General features: G+C 47.8%; 1 protein-coding gene and 1 long non-coding RNA gene across 10 annotated transcripts in view; one reads left to right on the top strand and one right to left on the bottom strand.

Annotated features, from left to right (window-relative positions):
- Window positions 1-4,498: 4,498 nt before the first annotated feature.
- The window catches only part of FRMD4A (FERM domain containing 4A), a 640,139-nt gene continuing 625,284 nt past the window's right edge, over window positions 4,499-19,353 (bottom strand). For 8 of the 9 annotated variants that reach the window (XM_060292572.2, XM_060292533.2, XM_060292551.2 and 5 more), the window contains one exon: window positions 4,499-7,782. In XM_060292572.2, the coding sequence (XP_060148555.1) occupies window positions 7,680-7,782 (103 nt within the window). In that variant the 3' untranslated portion in view covers window positions 4,499-7,679. Of the gene's footprint in view, window positions 7,783-18,012; window positions 18,085-19,353 lie in introns of all 9 variants that reach the window. The other variant, XM_060292528.2, reaches the window with a different exon arrangement.
- Window positions 5,337-17,197, top strand: LOC115840036 (uncharacterized). The gene is made up of 6 exons (XR_004034335.2): window positions 5,337-5,910; window positions 6,352-6,452; window positions 9,506-9,749; window positions 10,710-10,817; window positions 12,058-12,144; window positions 14,032-17,197. It is a non-coding gene; the product is annotated as an uncharacterized lncRNA (long non-coding RNA).

Genomic DNA, 19,353 nt, shown 5'->3' with positions numbered 1-19,353 from the left:
GCACGATTGTGCTTTCATTTGGGGGGAAAGTATCTTTTTTTCAAAATTAATTAATTTGTTTTTGGCTGCGTTGGGTCTTCGTTGCTGCGCGTGGGCTTTCTCTAGTTGTGGCGAGCGGGGGCGGCTTCTCGTTGTGGTGTGCGGGCTTCTCATTGCGGTGTCTTTTCGTTGCAGAGCACGGGTTCTAGGCACATGGGCTTCAGTAGTTGTGCACACGGGCTCAGTAGTTGTGGCTCGTGGGCTCTAGAGCGCAGGCTCAGTAGTTGTGGTGCACGGGCTTAGTTGCTCCGCGGCATGTGGGATCTTCCCGGACCAGGGCTGGAACCCGTGTCCCCTGCATCGGCAGGTGGATTCTTAACCACTGCGCCACCCGGGAAGTCCCGGGGGAAAGTATCTTGATATGCTTCTACCTGTTATCACCACGGTCCCTTCTAGAACAGTAACTCACATTATGCTAACGTGGGCTGAAAGGGTACATGTGTTTTTTGCAAAATTATAAAAAATTGTGCTTGCCTCTCCCGTGGCACCTGCCACACCCTGCTTCGGGATGAGACCCTGCTAACCACCTTTCTCCTTTGGTGACTGGCTTTCTGTTGGGTTCTACCGATGGTGGGCCACAAGGGAGATGGGAACCCCGAGGAGGGAAGAAGGGGCCTGTTCCTCGATGTTTGCTTCCTGTCCCTGACGGTGGTGGCCCAGCTGCGGGTCGCAGCCCAGCAGTGACAGTTCATTCCTGGAGGAGGTGGTCCTGGCCTGCAGGATTGCCACACTTTCATAGAACCAGCTTTGCCTCGAAAATTGCAGCGCCGTCAGCCCGGTGCCCCTTTCAGACATTTGTATCCCGGCTCCGTGAGGTCCTGCCAAGTCCCGAGGCACCGGTACCAGCTGCGCGGTGTCCACGCCTCAGAGGTTTGACTCCCAGCTCCGCTTCTAGGTTTTCAAAGTCCCTTCTCTGTTCCCCAGCCCTGAGGGTGCTGGCTGCTTCCCTTGGTTATCATCTCTGTCACCTCTTCAGTATCCTGTTAACAACCCTTGATATTCAACCCTTTCTGTTAAAATAACTGGCATGGTCTTGGCCTCCTGATTGAACAGGCAGCCGGATTTGCAGTTCCTGCGTGAGGGGGAATGAGGCCGGGTCCTCTCCCGGCACCCCCAGCTCAGATTGGCTTCCCACTGGCACGTGTGGCCTTTGCTCCTAAATCCTGGGATTCACCCCAAGCGTGGAGAACTAAGACGATGGAGAAACGGGTATCTCACCTCCTGTCCGGTCGTGCAGTCCTGTCTCCTTCATTCCCACTCTGCTCTTCCTCAGTCTCTTCAAGACCTTCTGTCCACTCAGTCTTCTGCTCTCTGCTACTGCATCGTCACCTTCTTGGCTTTGCTTTGCTGTGTAGTCCATCTAGATCCCATTGTCACCACTTCACTTAATCACCAGGACCGTCTACTCTCCTGCCCTGTTGCCCTCCGGCCACACTGCACTACACAGCCTGGGCCTGGCACGTTCCATCTGTCCCCTCCCGCGCCCACTAGCCGGTGCCACTGGAGGGAGTTCACATGCCAAGCATCGGGTGTCACCTGGGCCCCAAGTGATGCCTGGAGGGCGTTCTCCACCTCTTCTCCTCTCGGGGCTGTTCTCACCTGTGACTCTGCTCCAGCCCGACCCTGCCCTCCTTTCCTGTCTCACCTGGAGGATGGCCTCACCTGTCTTTTCTCACACCGGGTTGAGTATGGAGGCAAAGCTTCAGGTCTGTTTCCCACACTCACCACCTGTTCTTACCTTACTTGGAGGAGAAGGGGTTGCTCCTCCTGTCATGGGCTAGATCTTCCGCTGACCGACCTTGCTTACCCAATACTGTCCTCATGACACGTCTTCTAATGTGCCATGTTAATTTGCTTTCATTTTCCCCCGCCTCCTTCTACTCCCAGGAGGATATATATCTTCTAAGGGCAGGGATTTCACATCCATGTGGTTGACCATGAGATGAGAAAGAAAGTCATCATGGTTGATTCCGAGGGTTTTGGCCTGAGCCCTGGAAGATTGGAGTTGCCTCTAACTCAGCTGAGGAAGGTCATTAATAGAGCAGGTTTGGAGGGAACGTCAGAGATTCAGTCTGGATGTGTTAGCACATTAGACATCCATGTGGAGCTGTTGAGTGGGCTGGAGGATTGTACCAGTTTTAGAGCTGAGGTCAGGGTACTGGGAGAAACACAGGTGTCCTCAGCATAAGACACTTAGAACCATGGACAAGATGAGAGCTACAGGAAGTGACTGTGGATGGTAAAGAGGAGGCCTTGAACTGAGCTCTGGGGCACTCTGGCACCCAGACCTCGGGCAGATGAAGAAAACCCTCAAGGAGATTGGCAGGAGGAGCCCTGACTGTGATAAGGAGGAAAACCTGGAGGACACGCTGTCCTGGATTCCAGTGGCAAGAGTGTTTCCATGAAGGACGTGACAGGGACCAGCTGTGCCCATTGCTACTGGTAAGTCACATAGCACGCGAACAGAGGATTAACCATCGGATTTGGCCTTGTGGGGAGGCATCCTTGACCTTGACAAGAGAGGTTTTGGTAGAGTGGGAGGAATGGAAGCATGATTGGAGGGGGTTTGATAGAAAATGGATGAATGAGTGAAGAACAAAAGGAACCTACTCTTCTGTGGGGATAAAAATGTATGGACAGAAAAATGGGGTTTTCTGATTTAAAAAAAAAATCTTGGTGCAATTGCACGCACACGGGCCCTATCGGCTAACCTGCTCACTGTTTATACTCCTGAATTGCAGCCCAGGTCCTCCAGCTGTTACCTGAACAGATAGTGACTGCTGGGGGTGTGATTTTGTGCAAGGCAGAGAGGTTATACCACTGCACGTCCTTTCACCTTTTCTCTGCCATCTCTGACTAGGCAGCTCCTTGAATGAGAGATGAGTGAGGGATCCCATTTACACACTTGCTGACCTCTTATCCATGGGGCTCATTTTACTCTCTTCCTTCTATCTGTTTAACGCTGGTGACCTCATTTCCCCTTATGTCGTGGTCGTGTGCCTGTTTGTTTAGTCCACGAGAATGTAAGGTTTTGAGGACCTGGACCCATCACACAATATGGAGTGAATGACTGGCTTCAACAGTGGGCCCCTGCCTGCTTGCTAGCCCACATCAGGGGCTCTCTGATATTCCTCTTTTTAGAGAGAATTTTGTGTCTGAGCCTTTTTGAACTGGTATTCTGGGAGTAAGTAAGGAGAGGCCTGGCTGTTTCTCGTGCTTTCTACGGCAATCAGGTATTTACTGTGTTCCCTAATAACCAAAATAATGACTGTTTGGAATTGCCTTGTTGACACAACGTAAGGGGAGTGCTCGTGTGTGTGCGCGCGCGCGTGTGTGTGTGTGTGTGTGTGTGTGTGTGTATGGGTGGTGAAAGGTAGGAGGGAGTGGGAAAGAAACGGGAATGTCCCAGCGTCCTGTGGGCCAGCTGCTTTCACGTGATAGAGCTTAAAAGGATATAGATTTCTTTCCTGAGCGGTGACATATTTACATGGAAAAGGCTTAACAGAAGATCCTATTTGTTTGCAATCAGTGTTGATCACCTCGGTACAGAGGCCCTCGCTGCTTTGCCAAGGACAGGCTTAGGAAGTATAAGATGCTGTCCTGATGGGCCTGCTTCCAGATGTGCTTCAGGTTCTCAATGGCTTGTTTCCATTTTTGGCAGGGGTTAACCCACACTGGTGGCAAATGCTTCAGCAAGGCTTTCCATCCCGGGATGCTCTTGGCTGCCAGATTTCTAGTTTCATGCTAGTGAAGAGATGCAGTGTGGGTTAGGGGGCCAGGGATGTAGTTGCAGCAAAAGCTCCGCTAAAGTAAGCCAGTCCCCGATTTGCCCATCAGTGTGGGCTTTTTGTACCTGCAGGCCCAGCGGGCTGTTGCTTTGGTGATAGGATTTAGAGGGTGGGTGACAAGAGTTTGAGCTGTGGTACGAACAGCAGTGGTAGTAAAGAGCCTGAGCTTCCTGCCTGTCTCCACAGTTGGCCCTTTTTGTCCTACACAGAACCAGGGACCACAGGGGACAGAGACTAAGGACAACGACCTCCAGAGCCCAGATGCCCTCGGTGTTTCTTCCACGTGGCACTGTCCTGTGGGAACAGTACCCAGCCTAGCACATACTGCACGCAGGTAACTATTGGTCATGAGCAGTGATACAGATACTAAAATAGCATCCTAACAAGGGCTGACCTCTCATCTCAAATCCTTTTTGTAGTAGGAGGAATACGTAACAATATATTTGTATAATTAAAAAAGGAAACTAGAATAAGAGGGAATTAGCCTCTACTAAACAAACCAAGCTTGTCTACATGATGGAGTAAGCCACTGAGAATATCGTCTATATAGACTGACTTTAAAAAAGGAGCCCGATGGGGCACAGGCAACTGAATGAGAGATCCCTGGAGCATGCGTGTTTATCACTTAGAAACAAACAGAATGTCCAAGAGGCAACTGAGATCTTTTCATTTTGAAAATGCTTTAATAAGTGTTGACAACACTGTTTTGCAAAATGTAAAGGTACTATACAAATTCTTAATACAAAAAGAATAAATTAAAAGCAGATTTCTTTTTAATTCTGCAACTTTGTCTACAACATACATCTTTGTCATTGATTACAGTTGAACAGAATCCAGTAAAGTCATTTTACATGCTCTACAAATCAGTTTCAGGAGCAACCTAATCCTTTCTTCCCCATTATTAAACTAGAGTCCATTTTACACGACTTGTAATAAACTATTGACATTAATGTATATGTAAAACTTTACACCTAGTTAATTAAGCAGTAACTGGTCATCTGATAGCACCTGGATGGGGTTTGCTATATGTAGAACTAAACTAATACCGAATGAAAACAACTTGGAATTTGAACGGTTTCAACACTCACCTGCATATGATCAAATTAAAAAAACCCACCTGTCTCACAACAGAGTCTGACGTAGGTGTTTTCACCAGCCTTCTGGCTAAACAGGCAGTTTCTTATACGTATCCAGACTCCTATAGGGGCTTTATATCAGACCAGGGGTTTCATATTTCATCTTAATTTGCTTTAAAGAAATAGGGGTATATAAGGAGCTTGCCAGTGCTTGTGTACAGTAACTATATCATTTCCCACCACACTGATCATTAACCACGTCAGTCTCAAAGGACCAGCATTTTTATGTACATCCTGTAGGAACTGAACGCAGCTCAACAGTAAAACCTGTTTTACTCAATCTCCGTCTTTACTACCAGACCATCATACTGTTTGCCTGAACTGTAATTCTGCCCCGCTATCCTGCCTCCTTTCCTTTCTGCCCCCCGAATCCCACACCCAAGTGTTTAGAAAGAATTTTCGTCTCTCAGTCTTTGTAACCCAACTGGGCTAAAAATTTATCCGACTGACTTCCGACTTGATTTCAAACTACTATCCCTGTTGTATCATCCGCAGTATGTAACCTTGTCACCTCATCTATTTCCCTTTTGACTTTTCCTCTGGGACAGAGTTCAGTTTGATTATTCATGCATCTTCTTTTGGGAGAAAGAATCTGGCCCAATACAGAATGTTTCCGAATGGGGAAAGAAAAACCTGCTGTTTGTAGCTCTGACCATCAAAATAAGAGCAACACCCCTCCCCGTGTCAATCCCCAGAATCGTTTAATATCATCATAACCAATTTTATTTACCCTGCAGGGTTTACCCCTAAAGCGATCTGTGAATATTAATCCCTTCCGCAAGCTGATATCACCAACCCAGCCGTGCACAGAGCCAGGGAACCCCGGCCCTGAACCGTCCAGCCTGGCCCCAGCCTGCTGTGAGCCCCCAGAGGAATCCCACAGTGCTCTTCAAGCTGCAGCAGGGGGAGCACCGTGGGTATTTACTGATATTTCATTTTAACCAATGGTAAGTGTCCATTCTTACCCTCTGGGTCTGGTAGAGTCTATTGTTTATTCTTGGATTACATATACATAAAAAACAAAGCTTTTTCTCGTTACGCTAAAGCTAACTTCAACTCTGCTTGCCCACAAATCTACCCCACCCCAGCTCCTGTCTCTGGCTGTCCACTGCCTTTCCAGTAGGAAGTCATTACAAGTGAGAAAAGGAATTTCCCCCCCGCCCCGCCACTTGCGCCAATAAGCACAGCATCCCACCTCTGTGGAGACCGTGTTTGTGCCATTTGAAATAACCCAACTACGAGTGTGCACTTGTTAGTATTATAAAAGTATTTTTGAGGCCTTTGAAGATTGATGGCTTTCCAGTTGTGTGTTAAGCATAGCTCAAAACACATGTAAACGTGCAGCTCCCACACACCTTTCTTCTCTCTTCCTTTTTTGGTCCCTGCAGACCATCGGGACACATCAAGGTAGCTGATGTCGTAGGCATATGGGCCCCCTGGGAGCTGATACATTTTTTCAACCCTGCTCTGCCTGCCAGCTAGTAGACATGTGAGTACAGTCTTCCTACCTAAGGGCATAGTTGGGTTCTTGCAAGAAGTGACACGTTGGTAACCGGGTGCCATTGGATCTGAACTCTTTGTCACACAAGTGCTAACAAACAGAAAATGGGCTACGACAGTTAAACACTTGAATGGATCGCAATGTGCTTTTTCCCTTGGCTTCCCATAAAAGATCAAATGAAACACCTTGTGAGAAAAAAACAGGATACACTTTTACTGGTTGTTTTAATGAGAGAGAACCACTTTTGGCAACCATCACCTTACGTTTCCTACAAATCCCCAAAGGAAAGCAGCTTTGTGTCTTGGGCTGAACCCCCCCATGCAGGCTGGGGCTAAGTGGACACTCCGCTACTCCCCGTGGGTCTGTTCTCCTTGGGGTCCAGACTCATGGAGATCCAAGTCAGCAATGCCAGCCAGGGGTCCCCCGACGTGACCATCACATTGGGTTAGTTTTCAGGCTCTCGATGGAGAGGGAGGTGGAATGTTAAGGGAGAGGGGTGAGGGGCACACGTTACAGATGGTTGACTTTCACGTGTGGGATGCAGTAGCAGTTGAGGATTTAAAAGAGATTTCATTGCAGAAAGAACGTCTTCCTCTTGGCCCCTCTTAATTTTTTGTGTGTTTTTAGTTTTTAATTTTTTAAAATCTTTGGCAGCATAACTGACTGTGATCCGTGGATGCATCTCTGACGTGTCCAGCTTCTGTTTCTGTTCTTCCTGCTCCCGCAACAGTCACTCCTCCCAGGAAGTATTTCAGCTGTCCGCTGAATACTCCCACGGGGCATGGTCTTCACCGAGTGCTTGGTGGGCCTCCAGGTGGGCCCCAGCTTTCACAGTCTTTCTGGATCACCCTGTACTTAAGTCCCCTCTCCTGGTTTCCACCAATGCCACTAGTCCACAGGAGTCCAGGCCAGCCAGCTTCCCTGATGGTTCCTGGCCAGGGGGCTGTCACGGCAGGGGGGAGCCACCAAGGTGCCATTGAGGATTGGTGCCTGGCTCTCTGGGCAAGGGAGCCAGGGGACACACAGTGGGACCGGAACCTTCCAGAATGTCTCCCCAGTCAGGTTTTTGGAGGGTGAGGGGGACGCGGAGACAGGAGAAGAAAAGTGCTGAGGGCCGAAGCTGGTGCAGGTGACACTGCGTCTGGGTAAGGCAAATGAGAGGCAGTGAGGTGATCTCAGAATGGCGTCGAGGCGGCCAGATTGAGGCCGGCTGGCTCACACGAGGGTCCCGGGCTTGGCTTTTTCTTGCCCGTACCACTGGACATCAGCTAGTTCTGGATAGAGGGAGGGATCCAGGAAACAGCTATCATTGTAGCTCCTGCAGGGAGTCCAAGGGCGAGAGGAGACAGTTAGGGGGGAACGTCACTTGGCAGTCTGCGTTCAGAAGTACGTGGCCATAGGGGCCGATAATGATCACTCGTCTTCCCCGTTCATAAGGAACCAGGCCTGCGGCAGTGCTGAGCGCACAGCAGGCTCGCGCAGACTGGAGAACGTTCACACCCAGGGGACCTAAGCCTTGTACGTGTGTGGAGGGAAACGGAGCTAACACTTAATGCAGTGGTCCTCGGGCTCGGCTGCATGTGGGACTCACCCGGGAACCCCCAAAACACCCACCGTGGAGATGCAGGTTTAATTGGTCTGGGCTGTGCTTGAGTGTCCGGAGCTTTCAGATCCCCCCACATGACTCTCCCATGCGGCCAAGGCCCAGAACCCCTCCGGCTGGAGGCCTCAGGATTCTTTGTTTTCTCAGAACACTTGCTTGCTTTGTCCTCCCTGAGATCCCAGGTGTAACCAGTGTCCACCAGATTTTTATTCTGTCCTGGAAGCACATGCGAAATGGCAGGTTTCCCTGTAGGGAAACTGAGGTGATATTTTGAATGGAGTCTTAGTGCTGTTTATTTGAAATAACATGTATTGTTGTGTGATTATCAAAAAAAGTATTGAAAGTATATAGAAAAGTGTATAGAAAAGACTTTGTAAAAAACAGACTTGCAGCTGTGCGTCACGACGCAGGTTGGGCACAGTCGTCCCTTGGTATCTGCAGGGAATTGGGTCCAAGAGCCCCCTCTGGATACCAAAGTCCGAGGATGAGCAAGTCCCTGATACAAACTGGTGCAGTACAGTTGGCCCTTCGTATCGGTGGGGTCCTCATCAGTGGATCGGAGGGCCAGCCGACTGTATTTGTTGGGAAAAACCTGAGTATAAGTGGACCTGTGCAGCTCCAATCTGTGTTGTTCAAGGGTCAGCTGTGGTCTTTGCATATCAAGAAGCAATCACATGGATATGCTGATGCCCATGATCGTTACTAGGCATCATTATTAGGGAAAACGGCCCCTCCCCACTGATCCTGAACTAGCTCTTTGAGGGCTAAAGATCACACTTTATCTCACTGAATCTAGGAATGGGCTGGAATTTGCCCAGGAGGTGCCCAGACGCTGGTTAATCAGCCATGCGGCCTGAGGAGATGGGGTCCTACCTTCCTCTCCCTGCCCTGCGGGCCGCACGCAGCCCGACATGGGCAGGGCTGACCTCGGGGCCCTGTGCAGGAACAGCTGCAGAGAGGCCTGGATTACCACCTGTGCTCTTCCTTTGTTTTGAGCTTCTACTCCTAGTAACTTCTGCGTGTTCATTGGTGCTGATTCCTAAAGGGATGAAACCTGTAGGCCTTTAACCACAGCCTTCGGTTTTTGGAATAGCATTCCTGTGAGGGACACGGGTCTGTGCCTCTGAGTTAGTAGGTGTGGGTTTGTTCAAGCTGGGTTTTCAAGTTTGGCCTCCCCAGAGCACACGCCGTTTTGGGGGTAGAAATACCTATCTGGAAACAGCATCTGGACTTTCCATAAATGTCAGAAGATGATTTCCTCCCCTGCCGCTGATCTCCCCATGCCCTGTGCTACGGTTATGGCTGGGGACGGGTGGCAGGAAGAGACTCAAAGGAAAGCAGGTTTCAAGAGCGTCTTCAGGACAACCTCGTGAACCAGTTTATGACTGAGAATAAGCCATCATCGCCATTTTTCTGTTTGATTCGCTGATTTCTCTAGGAACAAGTGGATGAAGGCATTCTGGATTTCGTGAAGGTTTCTCATCTGGCTTTTAAAAAACCCATCAACGCTGGAAAACCCAAGGCCTCTGTGAGCATACCATGGCCTTTAAAGAGAGTCCTGTGCCTGGAACCCCTGAAATATATACTGGGGTTAATACACTTAAAGGTGGCTTCAGAAGCAAAGTAACATCGAGGCCCTAATTCCGGAACTGGCCCTGCCCGTCTGTCACTGTCTTCCGGTGGTAAGTAGCTGATTCCGTCCTACCCACCCTGCAAACTCTCTCTCCGCCCTGATAAAACTGACCTGTGCCATCGTGCCTGAGGGATTGAGAGTCTTTTCGTGGCAAAAGGTGGTTGGATCCCACGGTGGACATACGCTGTTCATTGGGGGACAGTCCCTCCCTAACTCTGCGTCGTCCTGGTGGTGGTTTCCACCAGGGTGTCTGCCCTACCCTCACTGAGGGTGGCCAAGTGGCCCAGGGCGGGGCCAGTTAGAGTCCTCTAACCCGTCACTGGTCAGAGATGGGCAAATGCCCGAGCAAGGCCAAGCAGCTTTCACACTACAGGGCTGTCCACTTCCTCCCGAGGATGTGACCGCCAGGAACAGGAAGTAGAGGCAGAGATGGAGAGAGCACGCAAGCTCCGTGCTGCCCACAGCCACGAGGCCGGTGCGACCATGCAAAACCCGCTAGTTTGTTAAAGAACAGTAGAATCCAAATCCTGTTTCTGGAAGCTGGACTCAATGAAGGTTACATGCTCAGTGTGGAGAAGACACTTAAGGTTTTTCATTCACCTAAGTTCCAAAGAGCCTTGCTTTTCTTTTTTCCTTCTGGTAAGAATTATCTCCCTGAAGTTTGCGTTTCTAAGAGCTGGCCTAGGTAAGAGTTCCTGGAGGAGACCAGGTGGAATATTCACAACTCAAAAGCACAGGAAAAGAATGGGAGTTCCTCCAAGAAGGACTTTACTTTCCTAAATCCAGTCTTTTACAATGTCTGCAAGCCTTTTGAGGTGAAGAAGGGATGTTTGGGGATTGATAAGAAAAAGGATAGGTAGGCTTTGAATTGCTTCTAGAGCTGCATTTCTGTTCTTGTAAGGACTAGGTTTGTAAGACAAGGACAGTTTCTAATTCCATAAGGAACTGGGTTGCAACTTGATGAATGAAGCCAACAAGATCTTTAAACTTGAACTTGTTTTTTGGACAGGGGTGGCAGCCATGGGATCCGAAGGCGACTTCTGATTTCAGGCTCCCTCCTTGTGGTTGGTCTGTCCGACTTGATTCAGGACTTGGGCAAGGACACATTGTCCTTCTGGTGAGTACCCTTTTGGTTTCTGAATTAGAATGCACTTGGTTCACATTCAAACGTGTAGTTTTCCTGAGAGCAAAACTAAAACAAAAATTGGAGGGCATGGGTCAAACACCTAACGAGAGACAACTGTCTCCAAAGCCCAAGGCTCCCGGGTAAGGATAGGGTGGTCACAGCCAAGCAAGGGTCACAACAGGTCACTGGCCACCTGCAGGAAAAGTCCATGTAATGAGACCCCTGGTCACGGGCAAAGCTGTCCACCAGGACAAAGAAGTATCCTGTGAAAGGTAAACTGTCAAACAAAACCCAAGTCCCAGCCCTAAGCTCACGCCTTAGGCTATAGAGAATATTTTCTTCATTCTAGGAAAAACTCCGCAAATGGGATCCCACTCATCTAAATGCTTTAAGGGTGCCCCCCACCCCGGCCTTAGGAACCACCCACAGCACTTCTGTGTTAAAAATTTTTTTGGTCTGTCTGCATACACAAGGACCAATCTTACTGAAGACAAACTAAAATGGCAATGGTCACCATGAGGAATGTTCCAGTTAGCCAAGATTGTTCACTTTAGAAGTGCACCTGAAAGCAAAGGCTCCCAAATCAAACAAGTGGAATGGGATACCTATTTTAATTGGCGTGAGGAAGCCTCCAGAAAGCTTCAAACTTCCCAAATAGCTTCACTGAAAGATTCATTGCAAAAGGATAATAAAACAAAGATACAAGAGATGCCCAAAATAAGACTGTAAGACTGATGTTAACGCCTACTCTCCCCTCTCTCCACCTTGCCTCATTATACTCTCCTCCGTCTGCACTGTCTCCCCACTTTGAAGAGACTGCGTGACTGTAAACAAGGTCATCAAGTTGGTGGCCTTACGAACACCCCATATCTGCCCTCAAAGAAGGACCCCCATTTGGGCTCTCCCAGGGTTGATGGGACTCCATGGATTCTCCTGTAACTGCTACCAGTTATTCCCAAGGGAATAGTTTCCCAAGGGGAAACTAAAATTAATGGAAAACCTTGCCAAATTCTGGTAGATTAGTGGAGCTATACTCTCTAAACCCCAGTTGTTCCAGAGCCTGCAGATGGGATCCTGGTAAATCTGGCAGAAGCTGGAAGGGGTGAGAATTCTGACCAGAGTCAGCTCTCCTGAATCTCTGTTTGCAGTGCCCAGTTGAGAGAGAAAGGTAAATCGTTCATGTCCCTTCCTTTCCAAATCCAGACCCATTGGTTGATCTGTTCTCTCCCAGGGACAGCTGTTGCCTTCTTGTTTGTCTCGTTTTGTGTCCTGAGAACTTGGCTCGGCGACCGTCAGGTTGGGCAGATATAACAGAAATGTAAGTTGCACCTTACATTGGTGGCTTAGTGCCAGCCCTCAGGGGAACTAAGTCTTTCCTTCTTTGGGAGTGGCTCTGGAGCTTGGGAGAGTGGTGTCCTTTGCACCCTCATTGGGAATGACTCTTGCATCCAGGTCTTTCAATATGGCCAGGAATATTTACTGTTTGTCCCCCTGACAAGATATTTAAAAGGATTGTTTAAGTAGCTCTATGGTCAGAAGTTGGCCAAACTGCTGGACGCTGATATACAGAGCCCGTTAGGAACTTTTTAAAGGCTTTGTCCCCTAAGTCAAAATGAAGCTATGTACCCAGAGGGAAAGAAAAACATTCCAAAGACAAAGCTCTAAATCTAGAGCATAGGAATCTCTTGAATTCCATCTTAGTTGAAGATCTTCTCTCTGATCTAAAGAAGCAAATAGAAGATAATGTAGTTGGATGGGCTACGATGTCATTCACGTTGCAACCCAATTCCCCGACTGTCCTTGTCTTACAGACCTAGTCTTTACAAGCACAGAGATGCAGCTCTAGAGGCAGTTCAAAGCTCACCTGTCCTTTCTGTCAATCCCCAGACATCCCTTCTTCATCTCAACAGGCTTGCAGACATTGTAAAATACCTGGATTTAAGAAAGAAAAGTCCTTCCTGGACGAAGTTCCATTTTTTCTCCTGTGCCTTTGAGTTGTGAATGTTCCACCTGGTCTCTTCCGAGAATTCTTACCTAGGCCAGCTCTTAGAAACACAAACTTCAGGCAGGTAATTACTTCAGGCAGGTAATTCTCACCAGAAGGAAAAAAAGATGGGGAAGGCTATTTGGAGCTTAGGTGAATGAAAAACCTTAAGTGTCTTCTCCACAAATAGTAATGAAAAGCGTTAGCCATCTGAGCAGGTAACCCTGCCTTACTCCAACTTCCAGAAACAGGATTTGGATAAAAGTGTTCTTCTATAAACTAGTAAGTTTTGCATTATTGTACCTGTCTCATAGGTAAAATTTTAAAACAAAAGCTTTACGATCTCTGCATCTGTCTGTATGTTTATCTATGTACATTGTATGTTTGTAATGTTTTTCTACCTCTGGTATTGCCAAAATTAATTTGCAAAAGAGCATATTTAATTGGCTTAAAGCAAAATAAGCGATTAAGTATTCCAAAACTCTGAAATACAGAAACTTAACCCAAATGTTTTTCAAGTTCGCATGATCTAGGAAAAATCTTTAGTAAACAAAAGCTAACTTAAGTTTGTTGGTTTAATTAAAGTAGGTATGTTAAATATAGTGCATATGTACAACTTTTATTCTACCTGCGTTTATTAGTCAAATAAGTTCACGTTAATCTCTATTACAAAATTTGTCACCAAGGAAGAGAACTTAAGATGTTGGCTAGCTGTTTAATGCCTCGAGAAATTTTCATGACTAATCTAAACAGAATTGTTAAGAACACAGGAACAAATTTCTCACTGGGTAGAAGTTTTTTCCTGTTGATAAGCAACTGCCTCTTTTGTAGCAAAGAAATTACTTCAAAACGTCATCCCTATATGGGGCACCCCCATCATTTATGCATAGTGACTGAGGAACTCATTTTACTGGCCAGGTAATCCGAGAACCCTGGAGAGTCCTTCTTAGGCTATACAGGCTGCATTCAGGACTCGGAGAAAAGACTAATGACATCATTAAAACCCAATTAGGAAAATTTCCTGAGACTTTGACCAAGGTGCTGTCACTGGTCCTTTTGCATCTAAGGTCCTTGCCTTTTGAAAAACCTAAGCTCACTCCCGAGGAAACAGTACCTGGCAGACCCATGCATCTGCTTCAGTCTCCATACTGTGACCCTCAAATTGCCCAACAGGACCTATTAAAAAAATGGCTAGTCATCTATTCTCTATTCCTCCTACAGGTTAAAAAGCGTATTACAGCCTGACACTGACACCCCTCATGACCTACTTCCTGGAGAATACAGCCACTGGAAAAGACCCCAACTAAAGGACTCCTGCTTCCCTCCTTGGAAAGGATCTTTTCTGGTACTGCTCGCCAGTTCCTGCACAGCTAAATTTGAAGGCATCCGGCCCACCTGAAAGGAGTAACAGGACCAGAATGAACCAGCAAAGCCACAGGTGATCTCACACTTAAGATCTCCCGGCACCAGAAGCAGACAACCTCGGACATAGATAGACAGCTATCCCAAGACAACGGGCCAGGCCTGTGTAACTTAACTTGATTTCCGCCACTGTTCTCTTTACTGTGGAAATCATGATAGGGGAAGTTAACCAGACTCCTCCACTTATCTGTTTTCTCTCCGGGTTGCCCGTGTCTTCCAGGCAATTGCCAAGCGAGGTAACCTTTCAGACGCTGTATTTGTCATTTAAAACTCCGATCTGTCTGTAAGGTTGGAGACTCCCCGGTCCTTCCTGTAACCTGATTTTCCTTCTATCATCCTTGGTGCCACCTTAAGCAACAGCTGAAGTCCCTTCGATGTCAGCTACAGTGTTAAACTTTTGCAGCCCAGTCTCTCAGTGCCTTATTTTTACCTTTCTCTGATCATAACTCTCCTTGCCCTGTCTGACACAAATGCCTTGTACACCGTAGTACATTTGTGCCCCCATGTTCTAAATCAGATTTCAGAGGATTTGTCTCTTACCTTCTGAAGATGTTACACTGCTTAGGTTTATTGTTCAGTTACATGGGAAGCGTTGCCAACTAAGTGATGATAAATCTTCTTGGGTTATTTGTATTTTAATAACACTTAATTATTAATATAATTAAGTGTTCTAGAAATTGTGTGAAATTCCTAGAAATCTGATATGTCTTGGTATAAGGTTATCAGTCATAATTCTGGTTATCTTAAAATATTGTCTGTCAATCACAGAAATAACCAAATTTCCTTGTCAATTCCATTATAATGAACTCTCATCAGATCTTTAGCACTGGGCATTTTTAAGTTCTTTTGTCATTGACAGACAGTTATTGTTTTACTCTGACGCTTTTGCAAAAGTGAGATTCATGGCAAGGAACCTACCAAGAACTCTTGACCACCACATGGCTGCCACATCACAAGGGGCCAAACCTTGGGTACGTACTTCACACCTGATGAAGGCTCCACCTGACTTCCGGTCCCGTGCAAAAAAGCTGCAGCCCTCAAACCAATCAAACCGACCAGCCACCATCGAGACAGACAGACAGACTGCTTCCTCCCAACATGTCAGACCAAGAGCGTGTCTGCCTTTCCATTCTGCCTTCCCTCTCTGACCGTCCTTTTCCTAATTCTCACGCTGTGAAGGTTTTTATGATTCTTGCTGTCCATCTTTTTTGCTTTGCTCTGGCCTGGAAAGATAATGCCACTGTTCACATATCTAAGGCCATTGCAAAGCGGGCTAAATCTAACCTCAAAGACTCTGAATTATCACGATGCCAGTGATTACACTGTTCTGTCCATCACAGACTGCTCCCTGATTTCCAATGCCTCCGTTTCTCTGGACCAAACAGCCAGCCCACCTTTCTGTTGTGTCCCACTCCCTAACCCTGGGGATCTACTTCCTTGTCTCTGGTTAACACCCCAGGGAACCCTGCATCCAGGCTCTGTACAAAGAAAGGGACGCGAGGCAAGGGAAAGAGAATAAAACCACCTGTGCTGTCTACAGACCCTTCAGGTGTACTGGCCTCCACGGCTGTCACCTTTTGGGGCCCGAGCCACAGATGGAAACGGGAATTACCAGGAAGCATTCAGTGGTTCAAAATCTGCTTCCTTTGGTACAGCCCCACTCAGCCGGCCAGGAGCTGATGCAAATGAGGCCACGACCAGGAATCTCTCCTTACCTCTTGAAGGTTCCAGAATCTGCTGGTAAAGCAACAGCTGCCCAATGAAAATCCCTAGACTCTCTGGCCAGAGTTGTTCTTGAAAATAAGAGAAGCCTCTGGTTGATTATCCTTCAGCTGAACAAGGAGACGCCTGTGCTGTGACCAGCACCGCCTGCTGCACCTGGATCAACACTGCTGGGGAAGGTGAGACTACTGAACAAACCAGTCACTCTCTTAGGCCAACAAACCAGCCCACGGGATCTTTCTTTGGGGATTATTCTGCCTATAATACTACAGCAGTCGCCTTAGTGTGCTGTATTCTCGCAAAAGCTTTAAATGCAACTTTGCAGCCACTGGCTACCAAGCAAATGATCTCCCTCAGAACAGAACATCCGAAAAGGAACGAAGAGAATGACCGACTGAAAGACCATGAACCCAGTGCCGTGACCTGTGAAGACCACACAGAGATTCAGCAAAAAAACCCCGGTAAGAACTCCAAAGCCACAGCTGGGAGTAGCGCTAATGCCTTAAACTTTGATCACTTCTCTTAATTAGGCTCAGAGTCTGATGAAAAGGGGGTAATGGTTAAAAACAAGACAGCAGACTCAAAATGAAGTCACTTAGGCTAGGTTCCATATCACCAAACCGAGACTTAACTTTTATAGTTTCAGCTCCCCCAGAAAGGAGTCTTTAACCAGTCAAATCGGGACTCGCCGGATCAGCACGTCTGCCCGACAGACCCCTGCCGTCCCCTAACGGAGAGCGACTGGGCTACAACCAACCCGCTTTTTCAGCTGGTGTAACTTCCTCGTTCCCGCTCCTTTCTGCCTGCATGTCTTTCGTTTTGTACAGCTCCTTTCTATCTGCCTGATTCATGAATCACTGAAATAAAGCCAGTAAGCTCTTTCAAATATACTCAGTCGAATTCTTTTAACACCACCTTCCTCTCAAAGGCTCAGCCCCTGTTTTCCGAATCCCCCATCTGCCAGCTCAGGGCACTTGCAGTAAAAATTGTTCCGCGTCTCCCCACTTTGGGTCAGGATCTTGTCCTACCCTACTTCTCAGGCTGAAGTCTCGCTCTTTCTCTACAGCAAAATGACACTGCTGTTGCCCAGACACCCCTGCTTGTTTCTGCATCTGTGCTGCTTTCGCCCTTGAACTGGCCTCCACCCTTCGAGACCCCCTCCTCGCACCCCGGGCCTTGGAAGGGATCCCTCTCCCCTTGGAAACCTTTTAGCATTTTGTTTAAAGTCTCAGGGTATTTAATACGTAAGTGCTGCAAGAATCATTTTTTGATTGAATAAACTTACCACTTTTTTTTTTTTTAGCCACTTCTGAATGGTATCTTTTTTAGTTAACCCTTGAAATGCTCTTAATTTCAATACCTTGTCTCCCCCTGAGGACAGGAACCAGATCAGGTGTTCGTGTTTCTATGCCCGCTGTAGCAGGGCTTTGCAAATTCCAGCGTGCATTTGATTCACCCAGGGACCCTGTTAAAATGCAGATTCGAATTCAGTATGTCCAGGAGTCTACCTCCTAACAGGCTCCTGGGTGATGAGGAGGATGCCGCTCGTCGGTGGATCACAGTTTGGAAAGCAGGGCCCTACGGCACTTGGTAGAGTGCACAGCCGTCACTCAAGAACACTGGGATGACATCGTGGGTGACCAGGTGATTCTGGATGAGCTCAGCCTGCCCTTGGCGCCTTGAGATACAAACTGCGTGCTGCTGTTCTTTTCAACCAACGTTGAGTACTAAAAGTACCCGTAAAAGCTTCTACCAGTATCTGCATGTACGAAGAACCTGGGAAAGTCTAAAACATACTCTGTGGTCTTTTCTGGGAAGTAGCAGTGGGGATATCTAACACACACACACCTGATGTAAAAACATACATCTAAACATCGACTTCCACATGTATCTAGAAATAAGACATGAAAATAACGGCTTCCACACCACTCAGATGTTTCCTTCTGGAAATTATGATACATACGGCCAAAGGCAACACAGATGCAGCACATCTGAGATCACAGACTCATGAACAGTGAAGGGGGAAGGCTGTAAGAACGAAACATGCCCTTACGATACCTCTATGCATCAGTACTTTGGTGAGTTGGAGACTCAGACCCATCCATAATGGGCGAGTTTTCTGTTGCTTCTCTGAACAAAGGAAAGCAGAAGGAAGAGAAGAGAGGTCAGGTTAAAGAGAGGAGCTGACACAGACACGATGAGTAGCTTATTAATGCACTGGAAGGCCCAGCTGACTATGCACCCAAGCGCTAGTGACACATAACACAGGCCGTGCGTAGCTTTCAGCCCCCTCGCGGGCGTCACAGACCGCTTTAGTTTTGTTAGGAAGGCAGCCAGGCTTTGGCACTTTTGACCCATTTCTTATTATCACATCACAGAGAACAGGTATTGTTCGTTAATGATAATTCAACTCAATCTGATAAAAGAGTTTAAGGACCAGAATTCTTTTTTGTTTCAAATTGGTCTCGAATCCTCACTAGCTGTGTGTGATCAAACATGGACATGTTCCCAGATCCACTCCAGGGGAAAGGCAGGTGAGGGGTGCTCATAAGTTCCAAAGCCTGCTGTCCGTCAAGTAACAGTCATGTATGGAGATCAGGTGGGCATGGGTGTGATCCAGAAAATTTGGAGGAGCCAGAAAGACAGCCTGAAATCTGAAGGTCCTTATCCGGGGTGACATGGGTTAGCCAGTGGAGGTACCATAGACACAGAAGACCTGTCATTCTTTTTATGAATCTGTCTTCTTGAAACTCTTGGGCCCTAAGCCCTGCAGCAGCTGCCTGACCACACGAGCTAGAGCTGGGGTGTGGATGGTACGTAAGGTAGTGTTAGAAGAGTGTGTAATAAGGACAGGGGTACCTGCTGCCCAGCAGACCAGGCAGTGGGAGTGGACACAGAACACCGGCAGTTGGGACCGCAGGGTCTGTTAACTCAAGAGCGTAAGGGGCAGCGTGCGGTGGGTCGGTGATGGGTCGTCAAACCTAAGTGCACCAGCATCCCCTGGAGGGCGCTAACACACAGACCACCGGGCGCCACCCCGAGTTTCTGATTCAGTGGGTCACGGATGGTTCCGACAGGTGCATTTCTAACAGGACCCCAGGAGATGTTTATGTTGCTGGTCTGGGGTACCACGTTTTAAGAACCACTGGCTGGGTGGAAAAAGACGAGGCTTCGGGGTGGGCCCACGGAGTGCAGGGCTGAAAGTCCAGCACCGTCCAGCTGTGCGACATTGGGAAGACACTGATTTTCTCTGAGCCTCATCTATAAAACTAAAAAAATCTGGGCACTTCCCTTGCAGGATTGCAGTGAGGATTATATGAGCTCAGCTATGTTCGCAGAAGCTTCCAGCCTTTGAGTACACAGCAATCACTCAATAAATGCGAGCTCCCCTTCTGTCAA

The sequence above is a fragment of the Globicephala melas genome, chromosome 2 (genome assembly GCF_963455315.2).
Source record: "Globicephala melas chromosome 2, mGloMel1.2, whole genome shotgun sequence".
Classification (NCBI taxonomy): Eukaryota; Metazoa; Chordata; class Mammalia; order Artiodactyla; family Delphinidae; genus Globicephala; species Globicephala melas.
The sequence above is the reverse complement of the archived record's forward strand: the minus strand, read 5'-3'. Positions and strand labels throughout refer to the sequence as shown.